Source organism: Suricata suricatta, chromosome 8, assembly GCF_006229205.1.
Source record: "Suricata suricatta isolate VVHF042 chromosome 8, meerkat_22Aug2017_6uvM2_HiC, whole genome shotgun sequence".
NCBI classification, from domain to species: domain Eukaryota; kingdom Metazoa; phylum Chordata; class Mammalia; order Carnivora; family Herpestidae; genus Suricata; species Suricata suricatta.
In genome coordinates, this window is record NC_043707.1 from 30,899,197 (window position 1) to 30,918,394 (window position 19,198).

Below are 19,198 nucleotides of genomic sequence, written 5' to 3' on the forward strand. Positions count from 1 at the left end.
GGTGCCGGTGCCGAGCGTATCCGCATGGGCCCCCGCTGAGGCCCCCGACCGCGAGTCCCGCGCGGGGGGTCGGCGTCTGCAGTCTCGAGGGGGTTCAGACCTGGGGGGGCTAGGGCCCCCCAAACTCGGATCGGATCCAACCCGAGAAAGGCGGCGCCATGGAGCTCCGGGCTCTGCTTTGCTGGGCTTCGCTCGCCGCGGCTTTAGAAGGTGAGTTTCCCAGGGGGCACCCCGGCACTCCAGGGGTCCCCAAAGTTGGGCCTCGGAATGAGGAGGCCGGTCTCGGCCTGCCCCTACCCCGGCACCCCAACCCTGAGCACTTCGGACCAATAGTGCTGGACCGGGCGGGGGGCGGGGAGGAGGCGGCCCAGCGGGGAGTGGAGTTTTCTTTTGTTTGGGAAAGGGAAGGAGTGGAGCTCCGTCCCGGGACGTGCCCCTGCCCCAGCTTCCCAAACTCTTAACCCTGATTCCGTACGCCCTTGGCAGCCTTTCCTTTTCTCCCTCCTCCTATCTTCAAACTGTCTTCAAAGCTTCTGTCCCTCTTCCCACCTCTGCCTAACACGAGGAAACGTTTCTGGAGAACAACTGTAGACAAGGCAGAACTTTGTGCTAGGCCAGGAAACTGCCCCCACACCCCCTCCATTCCTCAGTGTTCACACCTTGACCCTACGGTTCCCCTGGATCCACCTTCTGCTTCACTCACCCTCCAAACGCCCAAATCTGTCCCAAAGCCACTGCCTCTGCTGCAGTGAGGTCCCCTCCCTGGTTTCCCCAGGCTGCACCTCAGCCCTTTAAATGCTGTCTAGACCCCAGCCCTGCACCAGTCCTGCCTGGGCCCCCTTCTCCAACCCCACAGGCCAGCAGAAACTGACTTTCACAGCCCTGGGTCACTTGAACTTAGACTAATAACTACTAGATAACTCTCTAGATTTCAGATTATTCTGTGTTCCTCCCAAATGTTTCTTCATCCAGGAGTCTCTTACCTCCCATCATCCCCTAGAGGGGGAGCCTAACCGAGAGCCCTATTAACCCTCCTTCTGCGGCCCTAATCTCCTTTCAATGAGCTGCCTCCTCCCCCCACTTCACTGCTTGGAATCAAAGGGGTCTCTAGGGGGGGTTCTGGGGGGCTGCTGAGTAGGTGGAATCAAAGGCAGTTAAAAACCCCTCTCCCCCAGCTGGGCAGTGCTGCTCTGGGCTGGGGATCAAAGGCTGGGGATGGGGAGAAGGACCCTTTGCCCCTCGGCTTGGAGAAAGAAGGGGAAATAACAGAGAGGGAAAGGAAGACAAAGTGGGGAAAATCCCCCCTGGGCAGATCGTGGTGAGAGGGACGGAAAGAGGCAAAGGCTACCTAAGTGCCTTCCCAGCTCGAGGTCTGCATTAAATTTTCACCTTTGCGAGGGATTGTTGCCCCCATTTTACAGATGAGGAGACTGAGGCTTAGAAGGGTGAAATAACCTGCCCAGGGCCATGTGCTCCAGTGAAGGTGAAAGGCGGGAGATAGAAAACTGAGGGGAGTATGGTGACAGTCAGAAATGGAGGTGGACAGAGGGCGGGGGAGAGAGGTGAGAGGCAAGAGAATTGACAGATTGAGGCAGGCCCTCTGAGCCTGAGATAGGAGGAGAGAAAGTGAGTCTCTCAGAGTGCCGAGGACAGCCCTGAAACAGACAGTGTGTAAATTGGAGACAGGAAAACACTATCCAGGCTGGAACAATGGAGGGTGGAGACGGCAGCCTCTATCCACCCCCTTCCCAGAACCCGGGCATCCTGTCCCCAGCGTGCTGGGCTGGCTCCTGCCACCCCTGGGGGCCCGGGCCTCACCTCAGGCTGGCTGGGGTCCCACCTGACCGCTTGCCGTCCATGGACATCACTTGGTCCCTGGGAGGAAGCTGCCCCACCCACCCACCCACCTTCCCTTCTCTCCTGCAAGCCCCCACGGGGCGGAGGGAGGCAGGCGGTGAGTAAGGGTAACCTGGTCCCAGGTGTGCTGCTGGCTCCCCGGGGGGCCCCCACATGGCACTACCTCCCAGGGGATTCCCCTACCCTCTTTCCACCCTCCACTGCCAGGGGCTGTAATGTCTCTCCTAATCCCCTCTTTCCGCCAGAGTCCCACCCCTCCCCCATGACGCCCCTCCCCGGAGACCAGAGCTGAGCCAGGTGTGTTCACCCCTCCACACACACCCCTAAAATCTCCTCCCCTTTTCCTTCCCGTAACCAAATCCAGATGTGAGGCCTCTGCAGGCAGGGGCCAGGGCGGGAACCCAAGCGTCCTGGCCTCCAGCACTTCCTCCTCTGACAGCAGCGAGATCCTGGGGTGGGGGCAGGGGGTGGTGGGAGCAGGACTGGGCCTGGGGAGCTGAGTACCACCTTCAGGGATCTAAAGGACTGGAGTGTTTGGTCCGAAAAGGGGGGGGGGGCCTGGGACAGGAATGGGGCCGGGGGAAAGGAAGGCAGCGAGTTTGGGTTTGAGGAAGGGACTGTGAGTGGAGGTGAGGCAGGCCCCGCAGTGAGGGGTGTCCCCCTGCCTGCAGTTCTCTGTCCTCAGGTCATGCCAGGTTGGCGCTCTAGTTTAACCTTGTCTGAGCTGTTCAGCCTTCTTCCCCTTTCCTCAGGGCATATCGGCTCTCAGAGGCCTAGATCAGGGAATTCTGAGGGGGGCAGCCTGGTGCCTGCCAGCTGTTAGGGGTGGGGTTGGCACTCTGAAAAAGAGATGAGAACCGGGGTGGCAGAGGGCAGGGTGTGCTTCCCTCTTCGTCTCTCTGCTCAGTCAGCTCCTATGCCACTAGCCTGGAGCTAAGAGAACCCACCTGCCTCAGTCAGGTCCCAGGGACCAGGTCTTCCTGATGTCCCCCCCACTGCTGACTATCTGTCTGTCTCTTTGTCTGTCTTAGAGACCCTACTGAATACAAAACTGGAAACTGCAGACCTGAAGTGGGTCACGTTCCCTCAGGTGGAGGGGCAGGTAGGAGCCGGGCCCAGGAGCTGGGGCTTGGAGGGATGCAGAGGAGGGACAAGGGGTACCTGCGCTGGCCTGCTTCCCATGCCTCCAGCCCCCAGATCACAGCAGCCCGAGCCCCTCCTTGCTCCATCACAGACTCCCCCCAGCTGACCTTCCCCTGTCCCCGCAGTGGGAGGAGCTGAGCGGCCTGGACGAAGAGCAGCACAGCGTTCGGACCTACGAGGTGTGCGACGTCCAGCGGGCCCCAGGCCTGGCCCACTGGCTGCGCACCGGCTGGGTCCCGCGCCGGGGGGCCGTCCACGTGTACGCCACGCTTCGCTTCACCATGCTCGAGTGCCTGTCCCTGACTCGGGCCGGGCGCTCCTGCAAGGAGACCTTCACCGTCTTCTACTTCGAGAGTGATGCTGACACGGCCACAGCCTTCACGCCAGCCTGGATGGAGAACCCCTACATCAAGGTACTCGGGTGCCCGGGGCCCAGCCGCCCGCCAGTGTGGGGCTGTGGCAGGCCCATCGTGGTCCAGGGGCAGTGGCTGAGCCTCGGAGGCCCTGGGGGAACAGTGAGGGGGCCTGGAAGCAGGAGGCTGCAGCCTGGAGAGGGAAGAAGGTGGTTGGCAGGTGGAGCAGTCACGTGTAGTTGAGCGCCCCCCCCTGCCCCCCGCTCCCCAGGGGAGGTCATCTAGACCATTTCGGTCACTTCCCACCTTCTCCGAGTACACCTCGCCTTTCAGAGACTTCTCTCTGCCTCTTCTACCTGCTTCCTACTTGCCTCGCAAGCTTCAACTCCCCCAGGATGCCTTTGCTGCAGTGCCCTGCCCTGGGGTGCTTTTAACTTAACTGGTTCCTTCATTCCCATTTCCTCAGCTCCGAGTCCAGGGGCCTGGCCTAGAGTGAGTGTTGATAAATGTCTATAGGCTGAATGAGTGAACAGAAAGGGGGTGTGGGACAGAGGCTGGACGTATCATAGGAGCTCAGCAAGCATTAATGGGTGGGGGCCTGCAGGCAAGTGGAGAGAAGGCTCTGGAACAGGAACTGAGGTGGTCAGGGAGAGGGTGAGCTGGGAAGAAGAAAATAGTCCCCTGGGCCCTTGGGGAGCGGAGGACAGCTGGCAACGAGTCTCTCCCCGCCCCTGGCAGGTGGACACGGTGGCTGCTGAGCACCTGACCCGGAAGCGCCCTGGGGCCGAGGCCACGGGGAAAGTGAACGTGAAGACGCTGCGTCTGGGCCCGCTCACCAAGGCTGGCTTCTACCTGGCCTTCCAGGACCAGGGCGCCTGCATGGCCCTGCTGTCCCTGCACCTCTTCTACAAGAAGTGTGCCCAGCTGACCGTGAACCTCACCCGCTTCCCGGAGACTGTGCCTCGGGAGCTCGTGGTGCCCGTGGCGGGGAGCTGTGTGGCTGACGCCGTCCCCACCCCTGGCCCCAGCCCCAGCCTCTACTGCCGGGAGGATGGCCAGTGGGCCGAGCAGCCGGTCACAGGCTGCAGCTGTGCCCCAGGGTTCGAGGCCGCTGAGGGGAACACCAGGTGCCGAGGTGAGGCCCTGCGTCTTTTCCTTTTCTGTAAACCTTACCCATCCATGCACTTGCCTATACTCCACTCTTGCACCCACCTATTTTTCCATTTTGAACATTTCTCTGTTCTCGAGGGCACTCAGAGGGCCTGTTTTCTGAGCCCCCAGCATACTTCTGAGCTCTTTCACCCTCTCTCTCCTATGTCCAACTCCTTTCTGGACAATGGATGAGGGACGCAAGGCTGAGCGCAGGATGGGGGTACCTTGTTCGGCTACAAGGACAAAGGCATCATGGTCTCTATTTCTTGCTCATTATGGGTTTCCTCTAATTTTATGAAAATGAATTCTCACTTAGCTGTTTCTTTAGAGCGTGTGTTCAAAAGTCGGGTTTTGTAGATCGAGAGTAAGGGATCCAGGAATTTCCATGGAAAGGAAAATGACCTTACTGTCACTCACCTCCACCAGCAGTCACAGCAGGACCTGAGACTTGCACACCCTCTGAATCATAGCTGGTTTTCCAGCCCATTGCAGAAGATTCAGGAATGTCCTAACTGCATTTTTTTTTGCCCATCAGGGTTTCAGTATTACAGTGGCCATCGGGCCTGCCACTCTACCTTGCAACTAAAGAAGATATGTACATTCCTGTGGCACAAACTTGTTTTCTTCATGTTTTGATCATCATATTTCAGTTTACTTGGTCTCCTTTGTGACGCTGTGTATTTAGTGGTGTGCATTTAAAAACATAATTCTGAGCAGGGCTCTGTGGTTTTACCAAACTGCCACAGGGTATTTGTGGGGCGATGTTGAAGTTAACAAAGATTAGAACCCTTGATCTAGAGGGAGGGTCTCCTTCTCTTAGAGGTGAAGTTTCTGAGCCCTTCTGTCCCTGCTCCCCTTGTGCACTCCACGCAACTTTAAGAGCAGCTGAATGTTTTTGATGCACGCTCTTGATGAATGCTGTCTCTCTCTCAGCCTGTGCCCAAGGCACCTTCAAGCCCTTATCTGGGGAGGGGTCCTGCCAGCCGTGTCCAGCCAATAGCCACTCCAACACCATCGGCTTGCCTGTCTGCCAGTGCCGCATTGGGTACTTCCGGGCCAGCACAGACTCCCGGGGTGCACCCTGTACCAGTAAGTGACCAGTGACCCCTGGGGCAGCGGGTGGACACCCACCCCAGCTCCCAGCCTCCCTGGCCTGATGGGAAGTCACGAGGCTGCCTGCCTGCCCCACTGCCCCTCCCTGCGGATCGGATCAGCCTGACTCCCTGGTGTCCCGCAGCGCCGCCCTCTGCTCCCAGAAGCGTGGTGGCCCGGCTGAATGGTTCCTCTCTGCGCCTGGAGTGGAGTGCCCCCCTCGAGTCCGGGGGCCGAGACGATCTCACCTACGCGCTACGCTGCCGCGAGTGCCGTCCTGGGGGGTCCTGCGCACCCTGCGGAGGAGACCTGACCTTCGACCCCGGCCCCCGGGACCTTGTGGAGCCCTGGGTGGCAATCCGTGGGCTGCGTCCTGATTTCACTTATACGTTCGAGGTCACCGCCTTGAACGGGGTGTCCTCCTTAGCCACCGGACCTGTCCCATTCGAGACTGTGAACGTCACCACTGACCGTGAGGGTGAGACTGGGAGCCGGCTGGGAGGGATGCAGGGGGAAAGCCGGTGGTGGGGCAGGGAGGCGGCCGGAAAGCATGGGAAGTCAGGGCTTGGTGCCGGGGCAGGCAGGCTGTAGCCTTCAGGATGGGGCGCAGTCAGAGGGAATTTTTGGGACAGTTGGAGGACCGACGCAGGTGTAACCAGCAGAGGTGGAGTTGGAAAGACGGGGAACAGGTCTGTCGCAAGCAAACACCCTACCCTGTCCTCCCCCTCACAGTACCGCCCCCAGTGTCCGACATCCGGGTGACACGCTCATCACCCAGCAGCTTGAGCCTGGCCTGGGCTGTTCCCCGGGCACCCAGCGGAGCCGTGCTGGACTACGAGGTCAAGTACCATGAGAAGGTGAGACCAGGGCCCACGCCCCTGGGGCTTTGGGGAGGCAGTAGGACATGTTTGGGGGCTGGGAAACCTCAATGACAGGCATCCGACAGGCGTTTGAATTCTAGCTCTGCTTAGTACCAGCTGTGTGACCTTGGGCCAGCCCCTTGGCCTCTCTGAGTTTATTAATCCCATTGTAAATCAGTTACAGGTACCAACCGCACAAACGGCTGCAAGGATTAATAAAGCTGTTTGATAAAACCAAACAGCCAGCACAATGCATACATAACTGAGCTCTGCTGCACAGGGGAACCAAGATGCAATGATGGGGGAAGCTCAGGGCAGGGAGGGAGAGGTGGGAAGAGCAGTGGAAACATTGGGAGGGGGTGCCTGATTTACAGCCAGCCCCTCCTCCTCTCGGACAGGGCACAGAGGGCCCCAGCAGCGTGCGGTTCCTGAAGACGTCGGAAAACCGGGTGGAGCTGCGGGGACTGAAGCGGGGAGCCACCTACCTGGTCCAGGTGCGGGCACGCTCGGAGGCCGGCTACGGGCCCTTTGGCCAGGAGCACCACAGCCAGACGCAGCTGGACGGTGAGCCTGGGGAGCAGGGCGTGGGCGGGCCTGGCCCGTCCCCTCGGAGGACCCCTAAGGTCACGTTCCTGTGCTCCTCTTTCAACCACGAGAAGTTCTGGCCTCGTGAGGAGAGCATAGGCTGCAGAAACCAAAATGGACAGTGGGAGGGGAGGTCTGCTCAGTGGCTGTCCCCTGTGTGACCTTCTGCAGAAGCCTGACCCTAAGCCCCACCCCTCTCCTCCCCAAATTGGAACCATAGTGAGGCCTCGCTCACAGGGCTCCGAGGATTCGCTGAGGTGACACCTGTTCATTTTATTTTTATTTATTTACTTTTTAATATTTATTTTGAGAGAGAGAGAGAATGCACAAGCAAGGGAGGTCAGGCTCCTCACTGTCATCGCAGGGCCCAGTGCGGGCCTCGGGCTCCCAGACTGAGATCATGACCTGAACTGCAGTCAAGAGTTGGACACTTAAGGGGCGCCTGGGTGGCTCAAGAGGTTAAGCATCTGGCTTCATCTCAGGTCATGATCTCACAGTTGGTGGGTTTGAGCCCTGCGTCGGGCTCTGTGCTGACAGCTAGCTCAGAGCCTGGACCCTGCTTCAGATTCTGTGGCTCTCTCTCAGATCCTCCCTCCCCTACTTGTGCTGTCTCTCTCTGTCTCTCAAAAATAAAAACACATTGGGGCACCTGGGTGGCTCAATCGGTTAAGCATCCGGCTTCGGTTCAGGTCAGATCTCACGGTTCGTGGGTTCGAGCCCCGCGTCGGGCTCTGTGCTGACAGCTAGCGCAGAGCCTGGAGCCTGCTTCAGATGCTGTATCTCCCGCTCTCTCTGACCCTCCCCTGCTCCCACTGTCTCTGTCTCTCAAAGAAAAACTAAATAAAAACCATAGAGTATATAGTTTGGTGGCTCTTCGTATGTGCAGTGTGGTGGGGCCGTCATAATTAATTCTAAAAGGTTTCAGCATCCGAAGAGAGATGCTGTCCCCCTTCGGTCACTCCCAGTCCTTGGCAAACACTACTTTACTTCCTCTCTCTATGGATTTACCTGTTCTGGGCATTCCATACAAACAGAACCATGCGTCATGTGGCCTTTGGTGACCGGCTTCATCCTTCATCCTCAGGACAATATTTTCTTTTCTTTTCTTCTTCTTCTTCTTTTTTTTTTTTTTTAAGTTTATTTATTGAGAGAGAGAGCAGAAAAGGGGGAGAGAGAGAATCCCAAGCAGGCTCCTCACTGGAGCCTGACATAGGGCTCAGTCCCACGACCCTGAGATCATGACCTGAGCCGAAATCAGGAGTCAGATGCTCAACTGACTGAGCCCCTCAACCAGCCAGGGACCCCTAGGATAGTGTTTTCAAGGTTCACCCATATTGTAGCGTGTGGCAGCGCTGTTTATGGCTAAAAAATATTCCATTGCATGGCTATGGCATGTGTTATATATATCCATTTATCTGTTGATGCACATGTGGGTTATTTCCACATTTTTTGGCCACAAACTTTTTCATTTTTAGCCCTTGGGGACTTTCTATAGTCAACAGTATTTGTAACTGAACAAAATCAAACCCGTTCTCGCTGTCATGAGGTCTGGAAACTTCCTCCCTTGCCCTGAGGGACTTGGGAGGGGCCACTGTGCTTTCTGGGGACCCCTTGTCTCCTCCGCCTTCCCGCACCTGCCACACTGCCGGGGGGAACACAACTTGTCCCTTGAGGCTGGTGGGGGCTCCCAGGGGCCTCTGCCTTCCCTTGATCACCAGTTTTTCTCTTCCAGAGAACGAGAGCTGGCGGGAGCAGCTGGCCCTGATCGCAGGCACGGCGGTCGTGGGTGTGGTGCTGGTCTTGGTGGTCATCGTCATCGCCGTCCTGTGCCTCAGGTGAGGGCTCTGGACACCTGAGGCTCTTGGGAAGGCCTGTGTAGCTGCCCACCTGCTCTCTTGCTCCAGCAAACCTCCCTCAATGCCCCAGGATACTTGTCTTCACATGGAAGCTCTCGTCCCCACTCCTCCTCCCTCTGCCCCCCATCGTGTCCCTTTGGGAACACGGAGATGTGGGATCCAGCGTACCTTTTTTTTCCCATTGGCCACAGGAAGCAGAGCAACGGGAGAGAAGCTGAATACTCGGACAAACACGGACAGTATCTCATTGGGCACGGTGGGTAGGCCTGTCCTGAAAGAAACAGGGCTGGGGGCAGAGCTGTGAGCCGAGACCCAGGCATCTGAGTGCCTGGGAAGCTGCCTCTCCGTTAACGGGTCTGTGTGATCCCGCAGGTACTAAGGTCTACATTGACCCCTTCACTTACGAAGACCCTAATGAGGCTGTAAGAGAATTTGCAAAAGAGATCGATGTCTCCTATGTCAAGATTGAGGAGGTGATTGGTGCAGGTGAGAGGAAGGCTGGGTGCCTGTGGGGAGGAAAGGGAGGGCCAGATGGTGGACAGAGGAGGGCTGACCCTCGGCATCCTTCCTGAAGGCGAGTTTGGCGAGGTGTGTCGGGGGCGGCTCAAGGCCCCAGGGAAGAAAGAGAGCTGTGTGGCCATCAAGACCCTGAAAGGGGGCTACACGGAGAGGCAGCGGCGGGAGTTCCTAAGTGAGGCCTCCATCATGGGCCAGTTCGAGCACCCCAACATCATCCGCCTGGAGGGCGTGGTCACCAACAGCGTGCCCGTCATGATCCTCACCGAGTTCATGGAGAACGGCGCCCTGGACTCCTTCCTGCGGGTGAGTCTTTTGGCCCCAGCTTCCCGCATCTCCCTTACTCCCCCAGCACAGCCAAGGACCTCAGACCAAGAGAGATGGTGGGGTGCACATCACAACCCTTCTGCCCTTCGTTCCCCCTTTGGGACAGCTTGAGTTCCTGGGACTGGCCTTTCCTTCAGCCATGAGTGGCAGTGACCTCTCTGTGGGGCGAGCTGACCCCGGGATTTGAAAGGGTGGTCATTTGTCCTTTTGACAAGTATTTCCTGAGCGCCATCTGGTGTCTTAGCCACTGTCCTAGGTCCTGGGAATAAAGCCATGAACATCTCTGCCCTTGACAGTATAATGGAGGAGACTGGAAATTAACAAGTAAACAAATGAGCTTTTAAAATACAGATAGTCTGGGGGTGCCTGAGGGGGGCTCAGTCGGTTAAGCGTCCGACTCTTGATTTCAGCTGAGGTCATGATCCCAGGGTCGTGGGATTGAGCCCCTAGTGGGGCTCTGTGGATGGAGCTTGCTTAAGATTCTCTCTCCCTTTACCCCTCTCCCCTGCTCACTGGATTTTACTGGATTTTATTTTGTTTCTTAACTTTACATCCTTTTGAAAAAAAACACATGTTCCTACAGAGCAAGACATTGCATTTAACAGAATTATGATGCTTCTGCAGGATCATCTGGTACCCCGTCAATATTCACATTTCCTTAGTTGTACCCCAGATGTCTCTTCCTGGTTCTTCCAAACCAGGATCCAGTTCAAACGTTGCACCTTGTGTTTTTTTCTGTTTTGTTTTGTGCCTGGTGGTTATTTTTTTGAGTCTTTCTAAATCCAGGACCTTCCTTTGTTGTGACACATTGACATTCTGAAAAGCTGGGCCTCTTATTCCTTTGAATGTCTCACTTTCTGGATTTATCAGCTTCTTCCCTCAGGAGTCATTGTTTCTCTATTTTCTCTAAGAGAAGATAGATCTAATGTCCTCATAAGTGTGGCCAGCCTACATCGAGGGTGCTGTGTACCTCACAGGACACCCCATCCAGAGACCGGCTGTCTGGCTCTCATCAGGAGAGATGTGAGGCAGGCCCTGGGGTAGTGTGATGGCGGCCTGACCTCCCCTTGTGGACACAAGGTTCTGTTCCATTGGTACCAGACAAAGGTCTGGTTGCCAGGAGAGGGAGGGGATCTTATTTTAGAAGAGATGACATTTGGGGTGCCCGGCTAGCTCCAACGGTGGAGCATGTGACTCTTGATCTCGGGGTTGCGAGTTCAAGCTCTGCATTGGGTGTAGAGATTAAATTTAAAAAAGAAGAAGAAGAAGAAGAGATGACATTTGGGTTGACATTTGGGTAGATGAGAGGGAGCCAGCCAGGAGCAGATGGAGGAGAAGCACGTGGGCCTCGTGGCCTTAGTACAGAGTTTGGGAAGCTTTTGGAGGGATTTCAGCGGGAGAGGTGATTTTAGGAGCTCCCTTTGGTGGTGCTGGGGAGCAAGAGCCAGTAGGGAGACTTGCGGTCCTCTGGGGCATGGGGTTGCAGCGGGGTGGGGCCAAGTGGCTGGAATCGGGACAGGTTCTGGAGGCAGGGCCAGCAGAACCTGCTGATGGACCGACTGTAAGTGACAGGGGAGGGAGAGGAATCGCAGAGAACGCTGGCATCTACCCCGAGCATCTGGCCAGCGGTGCTTCTACAAGCTGAGATTTGAGGCGTGAGGCAGGGGCAGGCTTAGAGGAGGGATTCAGAATTCAGGTTTTCGACCCTGGCCCTGGCCCTGCATGGCTGCCAAGGGCTCCCTGCATGCCTGCTGAATACGGATGATGGCGTTTGTTGATAGGGACTGGTTAGTTTATGTGGTGAGAACAGACTCTGTAAAGGTCAAGGTCAAGCATTAGGTCTTGGTTTTGGCGCTGTAGCCATTGATCACACCCAGTTTTTCACTGTTCTCTTGCAAGTTACACACAGCTGGCCGAAGAGGGCTGAGCAGGCTTGCTCTGGATCAGCACAAGTGTGTCTGCGCCTGCAGACAGTGGCTCAGAGCATGCCTCAACTGCCACCGCTCTGTTGCTATCAAATAAAAGTATCTGACTCTTGATCTCAGCTCAGGTCTTGATCTCAGGGTCCTGAGTTCAACCCCTACACTGGGCTATGTGCTAGGCATGGAGCCTACTTGAAAAAAAAAGTCATGTCAGAAATAAAGAAAAAATTAGGAGTGCCTAGGTGGCTCAGTCAGTTGAGCCTCTGACTTTAGCTCAGGTCATGATCTCATGGCTCATGGGTTTGAGCACCATGTCAGGCAGTGTGCTGACAGTGCAGAGCCTGGAGCCTGCTTTGGATTCTGTGTCTCCCTTTCTCTCTGTCCCTCCCCTGCTCGCGTTCTGTTGCTCTCTCTCAAAAATAAATAAACATTTAAAATATTTTTAAAGAAGTACAAAATTAAAAAAAAAAAGTATTAGATCCAAAGCATTTGTGGATATGCCCTGGATGTAAAGCTCTGCACTAAATAGAAGGAAAAAAAAATTTTTTTTAATGTTTATTTATTATTTTGAGAGACAGAGCGTCAGTGGGGGAGGGGCAGAGAGAGAGGGAGACACAGAATCTGACGTGCAGGCTCCAGGCTCTGAGCTGTCAGCAGAGCCTGATGCGGGGCTCAAACTCACAAACTGTGAGATTGTGACCTGAGCTGAAGTCTGATCCTTAACCGACTGAGCCATCCAGGCGCCCCTAAATAGAAGAAAATTTAAAAATAATCCTGTAATCTTTTTTTTAAATGTTTTATTTATTTTTGATACAGAGAGAGACAGAGCATGAGAGGGGGAAGGTCAGAGAGAGAAGGAGACACAGAACCGGAAGCAGGCTCCAGGCTCTGAGCTAGCTGTCAGCACAGAACCCGACGCGGGGCTCAAACCCACGAACATGAGATCTGACCTGAGCCGAAGTCGGAGGCTTAACCGACTGAGCCACCCAGGCGCCCCCTAATCTTTTTTTTTTTTTTTTAATTTTAATGTCTTTTATTTGTTTTTGAGAGAGACAGATACAGTGCGAGCAGGGGAGGGTGAGAGAGAGGGAGACACAGAATCTGAAGCAGGCTCCAGGCTCTGAGCTAGCTGTCAGCACAGAGCCCTACGCAGGGCTCGAACCCACTAACCGTGAGATCATGACCTGAGCCGAAGCTGGACGCTTAACCAACTGAGCCACCCAGGCGCCCCAAAAGATAATCCTGTAATCTTAAACATCACGTCAGGTTACCGTAGTGAGAGCCGAGAGAGCGCGGAGTAAGAGAAGAAAGGAGGGCTTCCCTGGGAGGTCAGCAGGGCTGGCCTGCAGGTGAGCACAAGATGCATCTGCAAGCGGCAGATTTGGGTCTAGAGCAGGGAAGGAAGGTGTGCTGCCCTAACGGTGTCCTCTCCCTTGTCCCATCTCCAGTTGAACGACGGGCAGTTCACCGTCATCCAGCTGGTGGGCATGTTGCGGGGCATCGCCTCGGGCATGCGGTACCTTGCCGAGATGAGCTACGTCCACCGAGACCTGGCTGCCCGTAACATCCTGGTCAACAGCAACCTTGTCTGCAAGGTTTCCGACTTTGGGCTTTCCCGGTTCCTGGAGGAGAACTCTTCTGACCCCACCTACACGAGCTCTCTGGTGAGGCTGGGGCACCTGCGTGTGAATAAGGTTCTCAGGGCCAGGTGGGGAGGACAGATGGAAAGACAGGAGGCACTGGCAGCTCCAGTTCAGGGTCAGGATGTAGGCGCAGCCCGTGGAGGGGGCACTCAACTTAGGGAACCTGGCTTCCGGTGTCCAGAAAAAGAACAGAGTTGAGGGATGTGTCTGGGTCCCAGGAAGAAAGGAGGCCTGGGGGAAAGGCAAAGGCAGGGAGCCAAATGCCTGGGTCCTGTGAGCCCCTCAGCTCACCGTTTTCTTCCACATCTTTAGGGGGGAAAGATTCCCATCCGATGGACAGCCCCCGAGGCCATTGCCTTCCGGAAATTCACATCTGCTAGTGATGCCTGGAGCTACGGAATTGTGATGTGGGAGGTCATGTCTTTTGGGGAACGGCCATACTGGGACATGAGCAATCAGGATGTAAGTGCCCTGTGGTCCTACCACGCTTTCCCAGAATGTTCTCTTCACCTGGGATATGGGATGGGGAATGGGGTCCCCAAAGAGCTCATCGCTGTTGTCCTTGAGGGTGGCACAAAGTAGAGTCGATCTTTGTGTCCAAGACTTTGATACAGTACGTCTAGACACAGAGCGGGGCAGGGTTGGGAAGTTACTCATCTAGATCGTGGCCCAACTGGGGCTTCAAGCCATAGCCAGCTTCAGCCCCGGCCAGGAGGACCCCCACCCCAACTCTGCCATTCTCTGGGGCTGTGGCATCTCTCCCGGGATCTGCAAAGTCCTTTGGCATCCTAGTTCTCCCAGAAGACCCTCACCCAGTGCTCCTCCCTGCCCTTCCAGGTGATCAATGCCATTGAACAGGACTACCGGCTACCCCCGCCCCCAGACTGCCCCACTTCCCTGCACCAGCTCATGCTGGACTGTTGGCAGAAGGACCGGAACGCACGGCCCCGCTTCCCCCAGGTGGTCAGCGCCCTCGACAAGATGATCCGGAACCCAGCCAGTCTCAAAATCGTGGCCAGGGAGAACGGCGGGTGAGGACCCCAGAGAGCAGGCCTCATTCCCACAGTCTGCCACCCCCTTTCCCCTCAGAAGTATCCATCCCTCTGCTGGTCTGCGGGATTGTCCCTGTCCGCCTCTCCAGGGCTGGGCTCAGAGTCCCCACCCTGACGTAGCCCTGGAGCTCAGCATGCCCCTCCCCATCCGATCCTCCCAGGGCCTCGCACCCACTCCTGGATCAGCGGCAGCCTCACTACTCAGCTTTTGGCTCTGTGGGTGAGTGGCTTCGAGCCATCAAGATGGGAAGATACGAAGAAAGTTTTGCAGCCGCTGGCTTTGGCTCCTTCGAACTGGTCAGCCAGATCTCCGCTGAGTAAGTGGTGGCAGGAGCTGGGGTGGTGGCTGAGAGCCAAGCGGTCTGAAGGGCACCTGGGGACCAGGATCAGGCCCGCAGGTTTAGCAGGGACCTTTGGGGGCAACTCCTGGTCCCAATCTTGTTATCTAGAGTTTGCCCTCCCCACGCCCCACAAAAAGCTGTAACAGCTCTGGGGGCTGAGAGCCCACGAAATCTCGCAGGCGGGCAGCGCCCAGCTCACCCCTTTGGGCCACCCCATGGCCCTGCCGCACCATGGGTATCTATCCCTGTTTATCTATGTACATTCCGGGCTCTGCTCTCACATTAATAGTGACAACTCTGGTTGGTTTCCCCACCCATAAAAGGAGAAGGTTGGACTGGGTTTTGGAGATCTTTTCCAGCTTTAATGTTAAATGGTTTTATGGTTCCAGCGCCTCCCAAACACTTTGTTCCCCTAGTCGGCCTCTCTGGGGCTCTTCCTTTCTGCCTTCCCATTTTCCTCCCAGGCTCTTTTCTCAGGCCAGGTTTGAATAACACATGGAAGGAGGAGAAATCTGGAACCAGAGGGTGGGAGGCAGTCTCCCTGCAGGGCAGGTGATGGACCCCCCCACCCTTGACTGTTCCAGCGACTCCCTGACACAGGTCCTTGCTCTCTATTTCCCACCTCTTCTGTTCTCCCTTATCTCTGTCTCCAGGCCTCAGGATGGGGGCGGGAGGGGGCGGGGCAGCTCATTTTCGCCCCTCCCCCCTTCCTCCCCACACACTCTTCCTCTCCGGCCTTTTCCTTCTGACTTGACTTCTCTTTTCTCTAAAGCAATCTGTACAGCCCCTTGCCCCAATCTCATTTTTGTGCTTTTTTTTCTCTCTTTCCTCCCCTTCGCGGATTCTCTGCCTTTTCCTAATCCTTGCTGGAGCCCCAAGCTACAGCCCCCACAACCTCCCACCAGCCAGCCCTAATCAGCCACCTAGCTCCACCCTCTACTGCGGCTGCGCAGGACTGCTCTGCCGGCCAGCTCCTAAGTCCTTCGGAAACGGCAGCCAACTATTGGCAACTATTGACGTGATCCTCCCCTGCTGGCCTTCCTGATTGGCTGCCAGTCCTGAGGCAGGACGTGGTGACTGGAGCTGAGAGCCTCCCGGAGCCCTTTGGCCTCACCTAGCTCTCCCTTCTTCCCCAGGGACCTGCTCCGAATTGGAGTCACTCTGGCGGGACACCAGAAGAAAATCCTGGCCAGTGTCCAGCACATGAAGTCCCAGGCCAAGCCTGGACCCCCAGGCGGGTCAGGAGCACCAGCCCCCCAGTACTGACCTGCACCTGCTGGCCTGGCCCCACTGCTCTGGAGCGGCAGGAAGTCCCAGATGGGGACACAGCTCCCCTTCTTCCTGGGGCCGACTCGGATGGGGACCCAAGAGGCCTCCATACCTAGGCCCCACCGGATTGCACTTTGAACCCATGGGGGTGGGGAGCTTGGCAATTTGGAGACAGGATTTGAGGATTCTGCCATATGAGAGTAGAAATCACATGTCCCCCCTCCGAACGCCAAAGGTGCGGGAGCCCTTCCCTCAAGATTGGGTGTGACCAGAGGGAAAGGAAGGGCTTATAATCTGCCAACTTCCCAGGGGTGGTTGGGCACGATCCCCACTATCTCCCTCTGATCCCCAGTTAGGGAGGGCCTCACATGCCCCCCTCACCTTGAAGGGCCACCCCACAGCCCTGCAGACCAAAGAGAAGAGGGTGACTAGCCTGTGAGCTCGGGGCTGGAGTGCGCCGCATCGTGGCGGGAGGCGGGAAGGGGCATCGTGACCCAGTGACAAAATCATTGGACTTGGATGTCCCAACCTTGCTGCTGTCTTCCCCGAACTCAGTTTTCCCTTGTAAATGCCCCTCCCCCATCTGCTGCCTTCATATTGAAGGTTTTTGAGTTTTATTTTTTGTTTTGGCCTTATTTTTCCAGCCCTCCCCCGCTTTTTGTTTTTTGTTGTTTGTTCTTCTGTGTTGGAGGGGCCTGTTTCATTATTGCCTCCTTTGCCCAGGGTGAAACAGGGCCTCATCACTGTGTCTGTTTCTGGAACAGTGCCTTGGTCACACCACAACTCCCAGACACTTCCCTGGCCCCAAGTACCCCCAAGCTGTGTCCATGAGGGGGTGTGGGGAGGGGTGAGGTGGTGGTGAAAACCAGAGTCAGACACCGGTGCTTGGAGGGGATCTTAAATTATATTTAAAACAATTTTTTGTATAAATAAAAGAAAATGGGAAGCGATGCAGTTCTGGGGGTGATTGGGAGTGAGGGATGGACTACATTTCTGCAGAGAGTGGGGCCCAGGTATGGAGGAGGGGTCGGAGGTCTGGAGACTGGGCTGTGGGGGGCTGCAGGCTTGGTTCCTGGGCTCCAGGGTGTGTCTGAGGTGGTGGGGTGGGGGCAGTGGGAGATGAGTCATTGGCAGCTGCTTCTAACGGCTCCAGATGGCTCTGCCAAGAGCCTGGGGCACCTCCGGGGTGGGGCTGCCCCCTCCCTTCCCTGTCCTGGTTCCCCAGCCCTGGTAGGGGGCCTGGAGAAGCTGGGGAAGCCTTGAGCTTATAGCCCTGCCCTGCAGCCCCCTGAAGGGGCATAGGGAGGCATTGGCTGGGGTGGGGGACAGATGGAGACAGATGTGGGCCAGATGTTGGCAGCTGGGGTTGGTTTAGAAGCAATGGGAGGAAAGTCTACATGGACTGTGGGGGGAAGAGCAGAACTGGAGTGAGGGATGTGGACGCGTGCTCGCTCGCTCTCTCTCTCTCTCTCTCTCTCTCTCTCTCTCTCTCTCTCTCTCTCTCTCTTTCTCCCCCTGGGCTGAGTGCTTGGGAAGACAATTCCCCCTTTCAAGATGCTGCCCAGGCAGGTTTTCCCAGCCTGTTCTGAAGGGGAGGGGAAACCACCTGAACGTCTTCCCCCAATTTCTCCCTCCCAAACAGGAAGAAGGGATGGGGTCAAGCCCCTGCGAGTCTTTGTTGCCCTCTTCTGTTCCTGTACTGCCAGTCTGCCCACCCTCAGGGACACTGCAGGGGCCGCCTTGCTGCTTCTGATCTCTGGTGCCCCCTGTTGTGTTGGGGTCTGTGCAGAACCCCAAATCACGGCTTCTGCCCTTCTCAGCCCAGGCAGCCTCAGGTGGTAGTGATCCAGTCTGTGATTTCCTACCTGTCCTAGCCTCTTCTAGAGTCCCAAATGCTCTGGAATCCTTCGTGCGCTCCCTGGATGACCTATCACTCCTGTCTCATACACCCAAGAGGTATGGGAGGGACTCTATCCTTAGCAGGATGGAGGGGGTGTGGGTCCAGAAGGAGGTCTATCTGGGAGGATGCTGGCCCAGGCAACCCCTTTCCCCTCCCAACCAGACATCTGGGCTAGATAAGGTGACCTTAGTTGTTGAGGGGAGGAGCCGAGGTCAAGGGGACAGGGCACAGATGAAAAACAGAGGCAAAAGGTCAAAGATGCGGTGAAGGTTTCTCGGGTCGGGGCAGGTGTGCGGCAGGGAACCCCCCAATGCCCGAGCCAAAGTGCAGCCAGCTCACTTGCAGAACCCCCTGAGCACTCCTGCCTTGACTGTGAGCTGCCCCCCCCCCCCCCCAGCTAGCCCTGTCAGAGGCCATCCCTCCCTCCTTGGGGCCCTTCCCTACCTAGGTGGGATCTCCATTCATTAAACAAAGGTGGTTGCAAGGGACAGCTCAGTAAGCACAGAGTAAGGGTTCCTTTGTAGAACCCAGTGTCCTGCCTCCTCTGGCATCTCCTGCCCCTTGGGGGTCTTACATCCTGGAGTTCCCACCCCGATTGGCATCCTTCCTTCCCCTCTTGGAGCCCAAGCAGGATGTCCCAAGCCTCATCCCCAAGCAGCAACCTGCCCTGCTAGGGAGGCCTGAGGCCCTGGGGAAGGGCTCAGAAGTTAGCCCTTTGGCCTCGGGCTGAGGTGAGCTGGCCACTCCCTCTGGGATGGGGCTCCCACTCCTCACCCCCAGACCTCACCAGCAGTTGCCATAGTAACCTCTAGGCCCTCGTGGGAAATGGATGTGTGTAGAAGCCAGGGGCCTCCCCAGAGGATCACAGTTAAAAAAGCCACATTTCCCATCCTTAGCCACCACCCTGTGTTTAATGTCATCATTAGAAATGTCAGACTCCTCAGGGTCACCTGGGTTCCTGAGAAGACTGAAAAAATGCAGGCTTTTCTCCCACTTCCCAGAAGCCAGAGGGCTGGATGCCCCACCCCTAAGTGGCTCTGTCCAAGGGACAGTCAGACCTCAGTCCCCCAACCCTCTGGACGTTTTGCAGAGCACCCAGCGCTAGCCACCCCCCGCCTCCGCACACCTGTGTCCCTCCCTCCTATTTCACCCCCCTCAGGACCCACCTTGCAGACCCCTTCCTCCACCGCAGTCATGTGGAAATTCACATTTCAAAAAATAAATTTTATTTTCTCTCTCCATTTTTGAGGGCAACTCAAAACTGAGGGACTCTAAGGGCAGGCTCTGGAAGGAAATCTGAGGAGAAAGTTAGAAATCCCGTGTTAGAGGC

At 56.4% G+C, this 19,198-nt stretch overlaps 2 protein-coding genes across 2 annotated transcripts in view; one reads left to right on the forward strand and one right to left on the reverse strand.

Moving 5' to 3' along the window:
• The first annotated feature begins 37 nt into the window (after positions 1 to 37).
• On the forward strand, positions 38 to 16,918 carry EPHB4 (EPH receptor B4). The gene is made up of 17 exons (XM_029947188.1): positions 38 to 210; positions 2,889 to 2,959; positions 3,126 to 3,413; positions 4,092 to 4,488; positions 5,439 to 5,594; positions 5,743 to 6,075; positions 6,330 to 6,454; positions 6,856 to 7,021; positions 8,775 to 8,877; positions 9,090 to 9,154; positions 9,271 to 9,384; positions 9,473 to 9,720; positions 13,112 to 13,327; positions 13,619 to 13,768; positions 14,144 to 14,337; positions 14,520 to 14,675; positions 15,836 to 16,918. The coding sequence occupies exons 1-17, from the start codon at positions 159 to 161 to the stop codon at positions 15,963 to 15,965; spliced, it is 2,964 nt and encodes a 987-aa protein (XP_029803048.1). The 5' UTR covers positions 38 to 158; the 3' UTR covers positions 15,966 to 16,918.
• Positions 16,919 to 19,071: 2,153 nt separating this feature from the next.
• ZAN (zonadhesin) overlaps positions 19,072 to 19,198 on the reverse strand; it is a 36,901-nt gene continuing 36,774 nt past the window's right edge. The window contains exon 47 of the mRNA XM_029947218.1: positions 19,072 to 19,164. Coding sequence (XP_029803078.1) covers positions 19,124 to 19,164 — 41 coding nt within the window. The 3' untranslated portion in view covers positions 19,072 to 19,123. The remainder of the gene's footprint in view (positions 19,165 to 19,198) is intronic.

Bases quoted from the DNA above. Each gene is read 5' to 3' on its own strand.
- EPHB4 (XM_029947188.1), top strand. From the start codon at position 159: ATGGAGCTCCGGGCTCTGCTTTGCTGGGCTTCGCTCGCCGCGGCTTTA. The intron at 6,076-6,329 runs GTGAGACTGGGA...TCCCCCTCACAG, and splicing joins CGTCACCACTGACCGTGAGG to TACCGCCCCCAGTGTCCGAC. The intron at 9,721-13,111 runs GTGAGTCTTTTG...TCCCATCTCCAG, and splicing joins CCCTGGACTCCTTCCTGCGG to TTGAACGACGGGCAGTTCAC.